This window comes from Neovison vison, chromosome 10 (genome assembly GCF_020171115.1).
Source record: "Neovison vison isolate M4711 chromosome 10, ASM_NN_V1, whole genome shotgun sequence".
Classification (NCBI taxonomy): domain Eukaryota; kingdom Metazoa; phylum Chordata; class Mammalia; order Carnivora; family Mustelidae; genus Neogale; species Neogale vison.
The window spans coordinates 2,876,465-2,891,204 of NC_058100.1; the positions used below are offsets into that span (position 1 = coordinate 2,876,465).

General features: G+C 40.0%; 1 protein-coding gene across 4 annotated transcripts in view; it reads right to left on the reverse strand.

Moving 5' to 3' along the window:
- FCRL5 (Fc receptor like 5) overlaps nt 1-11,750 on the reverse strand; it is a 33,067-nt gene extending 21,317 nt beyond the window's left edge. For 3 of the 4 annotated variants that reach the window (XM_044266639.1, XM_044266637.1, XM_044266640.1), the window contains exons 1-3: nt 11,600-11,750; nt 2,438-2,458; nt 1,034-1,273 (exon numbers count right to left, since the gene is read on the reverse strand). In XM_044266639.1, coding sequence (XP_044122574.1) covers nt 1,034-1,273; nt 2,438-2,458; nt 11,600-11,738 — 400 coding nt within the window. In that variant the 5' untranslated portion in view covers nt 11,739-11,750. The remainder of the gene's footprint in view (nt 1-1,033; nt 1,274-2,437; nt 2,459-11,599) is intronic. The other variant, XM_044266638.1, reaches the window with a different exon arrangement.
- Nucleotides 11,751-14,740: the final 2,990 nt, after the last annotated feature.

Here is a 14,740-nt window from a genome sequence, read left to right on the forward strand (position 1 = left end):
AAAACACCCCCCCCCAAAACCTGCAGGTAAGTGGATCTGTGCAAGTCACACCCATGTTGTTCATGGGTCAGCTGTACCTCCATCTGTCTGCCTGTCTATCTATCTGAAAAATTCTTATGCTGCCTATTATTCCAAGTAAATCTTTTTTAAAAAAAGATTTTGTTTATCTGAGAGAGAGAAAGAGAGAGAGAGAGAGAGAGAGCATGAGTAGGGGAGCTGCAGAAGGAGAGGGAGAAGCAGACTCCCCCCTGAGCAAGGAGCCCAATGCAGGACTCGACCTCAGGACCCTGGAGTCATGACCTGAGCTGAAGGCAGATGCTTAGCCAACTGGGCCACCCAGGCGCCCTTCCAAGTAAATCTTATAAGCTTAAAATTACACATAGATTCAGAAACTATTCAAATAAATTTTTTCTCAAATTTCCTTTTACCTAAGTCACACACACCCCAAAGTTTATAGCTGCAAAGTCCACAGTAGCTAAAACATAAAAAGAGCCCAGATGTCCATCGACAGATGAATGGATAACGAAGATGTGGTATTGGAATGGAATATTACTCAGCCATCAAAAAGAATGAAATCTTGCCATTTGCAATGATGTGGATGGAACTAGAGGCTATCATGCTAAATGAAATAAGTCAGTCAGAGAAAGACAAATGCATATGTGGAAATTAAGGAACAGAACAGATGAACGTAGGGGAAGGGAAGAAAAAATAAAATAAGATGAAAGTAGAGAGGGAGGCGAACCATAAGTGATGCTGAAGTTTAGGAACAAACGGAGGGTCGCTGGAGGGAAGGAGTACCCGGGGGATGGGCATTGAGGAGGACACTTGATGTCGTGAGCACTGCGTGTTACATGCAGCTGGCGAGTCACGAAAATCTACCCCTGAAGTCAATAATATTACATAAGCTAACTACATTGAATTAAAATAAAAATTTTAAAAAATTCTCTTTTTACCTGGGTCCTATCTGTATAGATTTTGGTTCTGCATAACTATATGCTTCCCAAAGTTTTTATTTCTTTCACTTTTTTCTCACCTGGTGAAAAAGTCAAGCTCACACCATCACTTTGGGGCAAGCCCTGTATCTCGCATTTGTACTCTCCAGAATCCTGGACCTGGAGGGTGTTTGATGGGATTTCACGTAGTATTTTTGTCCCAAGGTACCACCGGTACCATTTTTTGTCCTCTGCTACGTGGCAAGTCAGAGTCACCGCCTGTCCTTGGAAGAGGACAGTCCATGGAGGTTGGAGAGAAATCACGGGTTTGGATACAGCTGCTGAGGAAAGAAGAGACAGAGTCTGAGATAGAGATCCCTGTGGTTCCCCAGTGCATTCATCTTTGTGGTACAGACCCAAAGACCAGGATTTGGAGAATACCCAAGGAAGCCATCTGGGAAGGTCAGTGATTGCTCAAGGCCATTTGTCCACTGGAGCCCCCAGGGGAGAATGGTTGCTCAGGGATGACAATGAGCAAAATTATTTCAAGAAGGCAACACCAGCAGGATTTACTGACAAATGCCAGTGGGAGAAATGGCTAGTTAGTCTGGTGTGGATCCTAGAGAAAGCCACCCCTGCCCCATGACTTCATCATGCTCCTCCCAAGGAGCCTCCCAAGGAATTGGGTAAATCACAGGTTTGTACTTTCCTAAAAGGATCAATCATATTTTCTGAAGATTTAACCCTGAGTAAAGCTTGGGAGATTAACTTTTTTTAACATCTTCATTTGATAGATGATGATTCAGATGCCCAGAAACTCTCACCATAGCTAATTGTGTGAGAGCAAGGCACGGACAAGTCATTCACTGGAATCCAGAGGTGGTCCAGACAAGGATGAAACCCCAAGTCAGCTGATTTTGGACAAGAGAGGATGTAGGTCTTCCTTGCTATTTCTGGGCCACTCTCTGACCCAAGACAACGAAAGTCAGAACTAAGAAAATGGGTGATACCGATATTATTTCTTCTCCCCTGATCTCTTCTTTTTTGCATTTCTTCCTTTAAGGACCCGATTTTTGGGTGTTCTTCTGTTCTCCACACATTTCCTGGAGGATTTTACTTCTAAAACTATAGAGAATGTAATATTCACGCTGGTATCTTCACAGTGTGATGTTATCAGATAAGATTTTCTAGTTTGCTGATTGGAGAAACCCCAAGTCCTGCATGCTTACCATGGAGTTGAAAATGTCCTGCCTGGTGAAGTGGGTTCCATTGGCAATAGGGGTAAGTGCAGGGCCTACCAAAGGCCAGGAGCTGCTCGTGCGTTTGTCATTTCTTCCAGGGAGAGTCAGAGGGGTAGCCACGGGGCTATCCCAACCCATGGATGATGCCAATAGACCACAGAAAACTTTCACATCCCTTCTGGCCTCAGCAAGTAAATGTCTCATCTTTATTAGGGAGACACTCTTATCCAGGGACACTGAAGAGCAAAAGAAAGGAGAACTCACCAAATTGTCCACTGATAGGAGCTGAAAAAAAAAAAAAGCCAGAGATGAACACAGACCAAAAATTTTCAAAAGTAATCCCAGTTTCTTTTTCCTATCCATTTATTATTTCCTTCATTAGAAATTCATTTTTTAAAAAAATTAATAGACATTTGTCAAATGTCTCTCTACTAGTTATTGTGTTTAGACTTCTAAGATGAGCAAAAAATGGTGCCTTCTGGTCAGCAGTTGACAGAAGGTGGAAGCAGAAACATGAAGCAAAATTACATAATTATAATATAGAATGTAAGTACAATAGAAGTACACACAGAGCAGCTTCTGGGCCGAAGGACAATCCCTGCCATTGTGTGGGGTATGTGTGAGTGTGTGATGGGGCGGGCGGGCTACGACAGGTACCTGACACTGAGATGCTTGAGAAAAATGAATAAACACATAGGATTCAGCCAGGCAAAGATGTCAGTGCATGGCAAGAGGTGATGGAGAGAGTAATAGAGGCAGAAAGGGCACAGAAGTGAAGAAATAGCACTGGTGTTCAGGGGTTAAGGTGGAGTTTTGGAAGATAGGGATTGAGGGGGAATCAGGTGAGAGAGGTATGCATGGCTCATGTCATGGGGGAAGTAGCTAGGGCTTTATTATGAAAGATGAAGTTTTATTATTATAACCAAAAGGCATGGAAAGTCTTCAAGTAGAGTGTTACAAGGTTAGAATTTGAAACTTAGATGGAACATTGTGACAGTGGGTAGACGTCAGTGAGAGCAGATGTGAAGCAGAGAGACTGATTAGAAGGCAGGAGAAGAGATAATAACGTTTAATTTTCTTCAGAGTGTTTATCCAAAATTTTTTCTTTTGTTTACTTTACTTTCCCTTCTCTGGAAAAGAAGTTCTGTGAGAGCAGGAACTTTTTATATTCATCACATGCCCCCCACCAACCTATAACCGTGCCTGGCATATAAGAGATATTCCATAAATATTTATAGAATATTTATTTATTGAGTAAAAATTAATTAACTGGGTCAGTAAATAGAGATAGGAGGATTAAGTCTTGAGAAATGGGTAATAGAAAGACAGATGAGGAAAAATTGGCAAGTTTATAAATCGCTTAGACATTTCAGGTGAGGGACAGATTTGGTTTACTCAACACAAATTTTTGAAATGTCAACTATATGCCAGGGACTGGATAGGGCAAAGGAAATCCGTCAGTAGTCAAGAGAGATATTATCCCTCTCCATATGAGGGTGATGGAGAAGTAATCCAAACCTAAGTGTTTTTATAGAGAACAATGGATTATTTTTCATTACCCAAATATCTTGGCCACCATGGAATTTGTGTTGTTTTAAATGTAGCTAAAACTTTTCTGAGTGTTTCCTATGTGGTAGACTTCCACATATATTATTTCATGAAATCTTGTCAATATCCTTATCAAGTAAGTTCTATGATTATCCCCATTTATAGGCCATAAACTGGTCTAAGCACCTAGTAAGTAGCAGAATGAAGTTTTGAACCTCTTGTTTGAACACATCTTATTTTGTCCCAAAGCATGTGCTTCTGGAAGATCCTGTCTTTTTGTGTTGGTACTACACTGGGATGTGCTTCCTATTTCTGGAGTGTTTCATGCAGCTTCCATGCGGTCTTTTTTCTTATGTTGTGTCCTGCTCCATCCCTGCCCCCTCCAGCTCCTATGCTCCCTCTGTCTCATGAAGTTATTACCAGCTACTTGGCATATAGTTTATTATTTGTTTGCACCATCACTGGTAAATTTGGACAATCATTTAACTGGGATCTTATTAGGTGGATGTTTCTTGTACACTGGACTGGCTGGAGGGCCTTTTATATCATAAGCTTTCTAAGCACAGAAATGCTACTTCCCATGCTTTCTCATCATTCTCAGCACCTAGTGCAGTGCTATAATTAAATGTTATTAAAATTTTTAAAAATATATGAATAAATATATTTTATTCTAATAATTTCAACTTTGGTAAAAACAAACCCATTTATATGTGTGAATTGATAGAAACTGAACCACACCCACAGGTGCAATTAGAATGTCAAGTACCAGAAATGCAGGAGCAAGATGATGGAATAGGAGGTCTATAGTCTGTGTCTCCCACAGACAAGCTTATTTTGGAGCCATCCACAGAAAAAAGTGAGGGGCTTTAAGAGCTAGATAGGAAATTGCAAAATCCCACTGGAGCCCGAGACCAAGGAGGATCACTTTGAGAAGGCAGGCACATGCCCTGGGTGAAGACTCACTGACTATGAACCCACCTGCATACCTAGAGCTACTTCATCTTTCCGTGGACTCAACTCCAGTCCAGTTTGTCCATGGTCTTGCCTCTAGATCCTCTTGCTAAGGGACCCAAGAGGAACCATCTTCATCCAGGCCCCAGTAGCAGGCCCACTGATCTCACACTTGACTGTTATTGCTGAGGCAGCCCTGTGACCTGGCTCCAGTCCCACTTTACTGCAGTCTAGAGGTAGTCTTGATCACCCAGCTAAGAACCCACTGGGAGAATACTCAGGAACCCAGCAGAAATCACACCCATTCATTCCCCTGGTAAGAGGTTTGACAACTGTGGGCCCAACTGCAAGCCCAGAAATGGCCATGAGACCCAGCTCTAGCCCTATTCAACCATGATCCTGGAGGCAGTCCCATAAGTCCAGGGAAGCAACAGATGATATTTACCTGCCAAAACCATACTGAAAAGTTATCTGTTCTTCTAAATAAACAGACGCCAGTGCAAAGTTACACAGATAATGAAGGGTCAGGCAAATATGACAACATCAATGGAAATTAATGAAACTCGAGCAACTGACCCTAGAGAAAAGGAGATCCATGAACTGCTTAACAAAGAATTAAAAATAATAGTCTTAAGCTCAGTGAGCTATAAGTGGACACAATGAAATGAAATCAGGGAAGTAATACATAAACAAAACCTGAAGTTTAACAAAGAAATAGAAAACAAAAAGACTCAAGCAGAAATCTTGGCACTAAAGAATAAAATAACCAAACTGAAAAACTCAATAGAGACTTTCAATAGCATAACTGATCATTCAGGAGAAAGAATAAGCAAACTTAAAGACAGGGCATTTGAAGTTATCTGGTTAGAAGAACCTAAAGAAAAGAAAGTGAAAGTGAAAAAATGCTCAAGTGACTTATGGAATAACAAAAAGTGAATCTATATACATATTATTGAAGTCCCAGAAGGAGCAGACAACAAAGGCAGAAAGATTATTTAAAGAAATAATGACAGATAACTTCCTGAATCTGGGAAGACAAATGGGTATTGAGAAAAATGACTCATTATGGAATTTCATACAAAGAAACCCCCATAAGATTTATCGTGGATTTCTTTAGCAATATTGTAGGCCAGGGAAGAGTTGGCTGATATATTCAAAACTTTGAAAGAAAAACAAACTATCGATCAAAATACTATGCCTAACAAACCTGTCCTTCAAAAATGAAGAAGAGATAAAGACTTTCCAAGACAAACAAAAGCTGGGGAATTAACCATCACTAGACCCACCTTACAAGAAAAGCAAAAAGGAGTTCTTCAAGAACACTAAAGAAAGGACACTAATTAGGGACATAAAAACACACAGAAGTATAAAACTCCCTGGTGAAGGTAAATACATTGTCAAATTCAGAATACTCTAACTACAGTATCTTAGTCCATTCAGTCTGCTATGATAAAAATACCATAGCGAGTGGCTATGAACAACAGAAATTTATTTCTCACTGGAGGCTGGAAAGTCCCATATCAATGCATCAGCAGATTCCTTTCTGGCATCAGCAGATTCATATCCTTCCCTTCTGGAGGCTGGAAAGTCCCATATCAGTGCATCAGCAGATTCCTTTCTGGGGAGGGCACACTTCGTCATAGATGGCCATCTTCTCTTGTAACAGGGAAGAAGGGCGAGAGACTTCCCTCTGGGCTCTTCTACAGGGATACTAAGGATACTAATCTCATTGATAATGGCTTTCTACCAGCCTCATGGTAATCACAAAGAAAAAACACTATAATAGATACACAACAGATAAAAAGAGAGTAATCAAAGTACGCCACTACAAAAAAAAATCATCAAATCACAAAGGAAGACAATAGGAGAGGAAGAAAGAAAAAAAAAAGGAACTGCAAAATAGCCAGAAAACAATGAAAAAATGACAATCATAGTCCTTACCTATAAATAAATACTTTTAATTTAAAAAGATTAAATTTTCAAATAAAAAACACAGGTCCGCTGAATGAATAAACACAATACAACTATATGCCGCCTGCAAGAGTTTCATTTTAGATTTAAGGGTACACATAGGCGCAAAGTAAAAGGATGGAAAATATATTCCAGGGGTATGGTAACAAAAAGACAGCAAGAATGACTCTACTTCTACCAGACAAAATAAATTTTAATTCAAAAATTGTAACAAGAAACAAAGTTACTATGCAATGATAAGGTGGGTAATTCATCAAGAGGATATACAATATATGTGCACCCTTTATGAAAGCACCTAAATATATAAAACAAATAACAGAACTGAAATAAGAAATAGGTAACAATACAATAATAGTAGGGGACTTGAATAACCCACTTTCAGCAGTGGATACATTATTCCGACAGAAAATCAATAAAGGAAATGGCAGGCTTGTACAACACTCTAGACCAAAGGGTGTAGGTATCTAATATGTAAAACTAATGGACATATATAGAACATTGTATCCGACAGCACCAGAACACACATTCTTCTCAAGTGAACACGAAACATTCTCCAGCATAGACTATATATTAGGTCACAAAATAAGTCTCAACCATAAGAAGATTGTGTTTTCTGACCATAATGGTGTGAAATTAGAAATCACGAATGGGTGAAACTGGTAATAATGGAAGCGAAGCAACATACTCCTGAGCACTCCTTGGGTCAAGGAAGAAACTGAAAGGGAAATCAGAAAATATCTTGAGCGAAACAAAAATGGAAACACCACATCTTAAGACTTACAGACTACAGCAAAGAGATTCGAGGAGAAAAGTTAATAGTGATTAATGCCTACTTTAAGAAAAAGATAAAGCTCCCAAGTAAAAACCCAACTTTACAGCTCAGGAAGCCCAACGTTGGCAGAAGAAAGGAAATAATGAAAATTAGGGCAGAAATAAATCAAATAGAAAATTTAAAAAAAAATAGAAAAGAACAAAACTAGAGCTATTTTTTTTTTAAAAAGATACATTGACAAATCTTAAGATAGACCAAGAAAAAAAGAGAGAAGACTCCCATAAAATCAGAAATGAAAGCGGAGGCGTCACCAATACCACAGAAATATAAACAGACTACTATGAGCAGTATACACCAACAAATTGGAAAGCTTAGAAGAAATCAATAAATTTCTAGAACTATACAACATACTAAGATTGGATCATGGAGAAATAGAAAATCTGAGCAGACTGATAACAAGTAAGGAGATTTAACCGTTAGTCAACACCACACACAACAAAGGGGTGCCTGGGTGGCACCGTGGGTTAAGCATCTGACTCTTGATTTCTGCTCAGGTCATGGTCTCAGGGTCTTGAGATCAAGCCCGTGCCAGGCTCTGCCCTCAATGGGGAGTCTGCTTGAGATTCTCTCCCTTCCCTCTGCCTCTCCCCTGACTCACATTCTCTCTCCCTCAAATAAATAAATCTTAAAACAACCACCACAACAGCAACAACAAAAACAACAGTCCAGAATCAGATGACTTCATTGGCGAATTCTACCAAACATTTAAAAATTTAACTCCAACCCTCTCAAACTCTTCCAAAGGACCGAAGAGGAAAGAACACTTCTAAGCAGACTGCCTGAGATCAGCCAAACAAGCACACTACGAGAAAACAAAATTGCAGGCCAATGTCTCTGATAAGCATCTAAAAAATTTTAAGATCTAAAAAAATCCTAAAATGAAATGTTAGGCAACTGAGTTCAACAGTGTAATGAAAGGGTCATGTGGAATTTACCCAGGGTTGATCCAACTTGTGCAAGGCAATAAATGGATATGCTAAATTAGCAGAAGGAAGGGTAAAAATCTAACAATTATCTCAATAGATACATAAAAACATTTCACAAAATTCAACCTACTTTCATGATAAAAAAAGAAACTCAACAAATTATGTCTAGAAGGAAATTATCTCCTTATATGACAAATCCACAACTCACATCATAGTCAATGGTGACAAGCTAAAGCTTTTCCTTTCAGATCAGGAACAGGGCAAGAATGCTTTCTCTCGCTTCTTCTATTCAGTATAGTGCTGGAAGTCCTAGCCAGAGCAATCAGACAAGAAAAAGAACTAAAAGACATCCAAATCAGAAAGGAAGAAGTAAAGTGGTCTGTTCGCAGATGGTATTATCCTACATATAGAAAACCCTAAAGGTTCTGCCAAAAAACTGTTGGAACTAAAAAACACATTCAGTACAGCTGAAGGACACACAGTCAATGCACAAAAATGAGTTACATTTCCATACACGAGCAAAAAACTATTTGAAAAAGCAAACAGGGAAACAATCCTACTTACAATAACATCAACAAGAATAAAATATTTAGGAATAAATTTAACCAAGGAGGTGAACAATTTCTATACTGAAAACTACAAAACAATGAAAGAAATTAGAGAAAACACAAATAAATATAAAGACATCCGGGGTTTATGGCTTGGAACGACTAATACGTTGAAATGTTCATATTACACAAAGCAATCTACAGATTCAGTGTAATCCCTATCAAAATTCCAATGGCCCTTCTTCACAGAACTCGAAAAAAGAATCCCCAAATTTATATGGAGCTGCAGAAGACTGTAAGATTCAAGGCAATACTGAATGAAAACCAAACTGGAGACATCGTACTTCTCAACCTCAAACTGTATTACAAAACCGTAGTAACCCAAAACGGCCATGAAAGTAGACATAGAGAGCAATGAAACAGAATCAAGGACCCAGAAATAAATCCACACATTTACAGTCGACTGGTCTTCAAGAGTGCTTCGAACACACAGTGGGGAAAGCATAGTCTTTTGTATAATGAGCTGGTCCAACTGAATATTCACATGAAGAAAAAAATTGGGCCCTTATATCTCACCATGTACAAAAAGAAACTTGAATATATTAATGACTCACATACAAGGCCCAAAACTATAAAATTGCCAGAAGAAAACATAGGTAGAAAGCTTCTTGGCATTGGTCTTAGATGTGATTTTTTGGGTATGACCCCAAAAGCACAGGGAACAAAAGAAAAATAGACAAATGGGATTCATCCAAATAAAAAGCTTATGCACAGCAAAGAAAATAGTCAACAGCATGAAGAGGTAACTAGCAGAATGGGAGAAAATATTTTTAAGCCATTTATCTGATAAGGGGCCTTAATATCTAGCGTGTATAAGGAATTCTAACAAATCAGCAAGAAAACAGACTCATTAAGAAACAGGTAAGGAGGGCGCCTGGGTGGCTCAGTAGGTTGAAACCTCTGCCTTCGGCTCAGGTCATGGTCTCAGGGCCCTGAGATGAGGCCCCGCATCGGGCTCTCTGCTCAGCGGGAAGCCTGCTTCCCGCCCCCTCCTGCTTGCCTCTCTGCCTACTTGTGATCTCTCTCTGTCAAATAAATAAATACATAAATAAATAAATTCTTAAAAAAAAAAAACCACACAAAAAAACCAACAACCCAAAACAAAACAGGTAAGGACCTGAACTGATATTCTCAACAGAAGATATACAAATGGCCAAGAAGTATATGAAAAGATGCTCCACATCACTCATCATCAGGGAAATGCACATCGAAAGCCACAATGAGACATCACTTCACGCCTGTCAGATTGATTATTATCACAAAGACAGAAGATAACAAGCATTGTCTAGGAAGCGGAGAAAAGAAGTCTTGTGTGCTGTTGGTGGGAATGTACTTGGAGTAGCTATTGTGCAAAAACAGCATGAAGGTTCTTCAAACGTTTAAAAATAAAACTACCATATGACCGAGCAATCCCACTTCTGGATACGCATCCAAAGGAAATGATACAAGTATCTCCCAGAGACACCTGCACTCCTGTGCTCACTGCCCCGTTCTCTACAATAGCCAGTATATGGAAACATTTTAAATATCTATCCTCCGATGAGTAGATAAGGACAACATGGCACAGATACGCCATGAAGTATTATTCAGCCTCAGAAAAGGAAATCCTGCTGTTGTGACAATGTGGATGGACGCAGAGGACACTCAGGTCAGTGAAATTAGCCAGGTGAATACTGCATGACCCCACTTCATGTGGAAGCTAAAGTTGAACCAGAAGCAAAGAATAAACTGGTGTTTTCCAGGTGGTAGGGGAACGGGGAGATGTTGGTCAAAAGAAACAAACTTTCGTTGACAAGATAAATAAGTTCTGGAGATCTAATGCACAGCGATGACTATAGTTAATAGTAATGTATACTTGGAATTTGCAGGGAGAGTAGATTCTGAGAGATCTTACCAAACACTCGCAAAAGGTGAAGTGAAAAGATGGAAATGTTAATTAGCTCAATCATGGTACTTATTTTAATAATATATTATATCAAAATGTCACCTTTTACATCTTAAGTGTGTACAATTTTTATTTGTTGATTACACTTCAGTAAGCCTGGAAAAAGAATGTCGCATGCCGTAGGTTTTCCTCGTGCCTTACCTACCTCCCTTCTGGGTCCCTCCCTTCCCCTGTGTTCTTTATCACTGCTGTGGTTTGCATTTGAGTACGGGGAAGGAGACATCTTTTGTGTTAGAGACAGTGCCTTCCCCTGCCCAGGACCAGGACCTGGGCTTGTCATACAAGCAGTAAGTATATGTCCTTTGCAGAGAGAAAAGGAAGGTCTTCTGTAAATAGGCAATAGGAACAAGCAAACATCATACGTTTTCTGGACTTCCTGAAGCAATATTTATTGTAGAAAAACAATGACTAGGACCTTAACTGTTGGGGTCACTAGGCTTCCTCCTCTGTAGGACTGAAGGTTTATTCCTGCTCCCACCACTCCTTCAGCCTTGAGGGAGAAACCGCTGAATTGGATGGTGAATCCCGAGAATATCATCTCCACACACAGGAAAGAATGTCTGAGCTGTAAGAAGGACTAGGCCCAGGGGGAGAGAGAGGCTATCCCTGCCCTACCTGGGGACCCCATTGAGAAGTTCTACTCACCCAGGACCAGCACTGACACCCACAGCAGCATGAAGACCTGGCCTGCCCAGGGCTGAGACCGAAAGAGCGGTTTTCTCAGGAGTAACAGGGTTGGTTTTGATCTGGGAGTACTACACCCCAGCAGCCCCAAGGAGCACATCTGAAAAGTTTCTTTTTCAGAGAGCAAGATGCCTTAGTGAATTAGAAAAAAGGAAGTGGAAGTACCCATTTTAACTACTAATCAAATTTTCCTGCCCTGTGATCAAAGTGAGGAAATAATGCTAGGGTTTTTAAAAAGCACATACCCTTGTCCCTGCATTTCTAACACTGAGAAATCACCTTGAGGAAAGTATACGTGCATTGTCAAAGAGAATGTTTATGGAAGTGCCATCCAGAATTGCCCAAGCACTGCAAACACGGGAGAGATCATGAATGCCGGACTGTTTGCAAATATTCTCATACATCATTACAACAATATGCAATGTAGCCATTACGGATGAGGCCAACCCGCAGGGATCATCAGGCAACACCTCCCCGGCTAGTGGGAAGAGGAAGACGTGAGGAGGGGCCTGATACATGAACTGTGGTCCCAGTGGCGTACATGGGAAAAATGGAATGCATGTGTGTATCAATCGATAGAGATATACTTTTCTTTCTTCCTGGAAACTGTACTTAAAATAGTAGTCACATTTAAAGAACTGTGGAGGGGCACCTGGGTGGCTCAGTGGGTCAAAGCCTCTGCCTTTGGCTCAGGTCATGATCTCAGGGTCCTGAGATCGAGCCCCGCATTGGGCTCTCTGCTCAGTGGGGAGCCTGCTTCCTCCCCTCTCTCTCTGCCTGCCTCTCTGCCTACTTGTGATCTCTGTCTGTCAAATAAATAAATAAAATCTTTTAAAAAAATAACTGTGGATGTGGAAGGAAATACTCCTTTTATGTCTTTTTATACTGTTTGATTTAAAAAAAATTACTATGTATGTGTATTGCTTTTATAACTTTTTAGGTCAGGTTCCCATCCTGGTCAACAAAGATCCTGAAGACATTAGTACCGTGAGGAGTGCCAGTTTCTTCCTTTCAAATAATATCTCTTACCCCTTTCTCAAGGTTATACCCTGGTCTCCTAAGGGAACCGTTTACATCTACAAATGCACATTGTTTTACGTATACCGTGCTTCCTCCCACCTGCTGTGCTCAGAGACCAGAAAAGCATATCAGGGAAAGTAGAGGTTAATCCATCTTAGTCCAGCAGGAGGACCTCAAATGTGAGCAAAGAGGCTTTTTATGCTTTTGAATGCAAACCACACTGCTGTGAATGTTCCTGGGTCAGTCTCGTGGAGTGCGTGTGCACACATTTCTACTGGGTACATGCTCAGGAGGGGACTCTGTGGCTCCCAAGGCTTGCGTATATTTTTAGAAGGTACCACGAAACTATTTTGCAAATTGTTGTGCTAACGCACACCCCCATCAGCCAGGGTGTGCGAGTTCTCATTGCTCTGACATCCTTGGTGATGTTGGTATTACATGTATTCTTGTGAGTTTCAGCCCTTCTGCGGGGATGATCTCAACGTGGTTTCAGTTGTGTCCCTGGTGAATTTTGCAGTTGAGCAACTTTCATATTTTAATTGGCAATTTAGATAGTCTTCCTTAATGTGAAATGTCTGTTCAAATCCTTTCCCATTTTTCTATTGTTTTTCAGACTTTCTCATTCTGTACTGTGGGCTTTTAAAGCTGGACATTGGTCCTTTTTTGGGTATGTATTGCAATGTCTTCCCCGGTCTGTGGCTTGCCTGTTCCCCCTGTGATGAGACCTTTTGGCAAACCACTCCTCCAACTCGGATGTGCCCTTTATAATCTTTTCCTTTATGGTTAGAGCTTTTCCCGTCCGTTTCAGGAAATTTTATCGACTCTAAGCTCTTGAAACTGTTCTGTTACTTTCTAGAAATATTTATTTTATTTTTATTTTATCTACTATATCATTGGAATTAACTTTTGTGTTTAAGGGTCTATAATCACTTACAAGTGGCCACTTGGCTCAGTTCTCATATTTACTAAAAATCCAGGCTCTCCACAGCTCCATGCAGTTTCACCTTTGTCATAAACCAACAGCCGCGTGGCTCTGCTTCTGGAGACTCTTCTCTTCCCTTTGGCTGTCCGTTCTCATGCCGGCACCACACTGTCCCAATTAATGTTGCTTTTTATTTTTATTTTTTTAAAGATTCTATGTATTTATTTCGCAAGTGAGAGAGGGAAAGAGCTCACGTGAGAGAGCACGAGAGAGTGTGTGAACTCACCAACAGTGGGGGAGAGGCAGAGGGAGAGGGAGAAGCAGGCTCCCCACTGAGCAGGGGACCCGATGTGGGACTCGAATCCAGGACCCTGGATCATGACCTAAGCTGAAGCTGGACATGTACTGACTGAGCCACCTAGGAGCCCCTAATGTTGCTTTTTAGTAAGTCTTAGTATCTAATAGTTTGTCATGAAATATTGCTCTTCCTCAACAAATCTGTGGCTCTTTTGGTCTCTTTATATTTTTCTGTGCATTTAAAAATCAACTTGTGAATTTCTACTTCTGTCTTCTCAAAAAAAAAAAAAAACCCACAAAACAATACCAAAAACCCACTGAGTTTTTAATACTTGGAATTATGCTGACTTGGTAAGTCAATTTATATAAATTAACATGGAGGGAGTCTTCCAATCCATCAACGGGTAGCTCTCCCTTTATGTAGGTCACCTTGAACTTCTCTCAAGAACTCTCTGTAACTTGTAGAAGTTACATCTTTTGTTAGGCTTGTTCCTAAATATTTGATATAACTGTGACATCCTCAAGTTTTTTCCTAAATATTTATTGTTGGCATATAGCTACACTTTTTTCTGATTTTCTGTCAATTACCAAAAGAATTATGTTAAACTTTCCACGGTAATGGTGAATTTGTCTACTTCTTTCATTTCTGCTCATGTTTTCATTTTATATTTTGAAGTTTCATGGGGTGCATATACACTTAGAATTATTATTTCTTTCTGGTGGTTTGACACACTTACCACTATTGACTGTTTATCTTGTCTCTATATGTTCCTTTTTAATTTTTTAAATTTAAATTCAATTTAATGAACAAATACTGTATTATTCATCTCAGAGGTAGAACTCGGTGATCCATTGGTGGCATA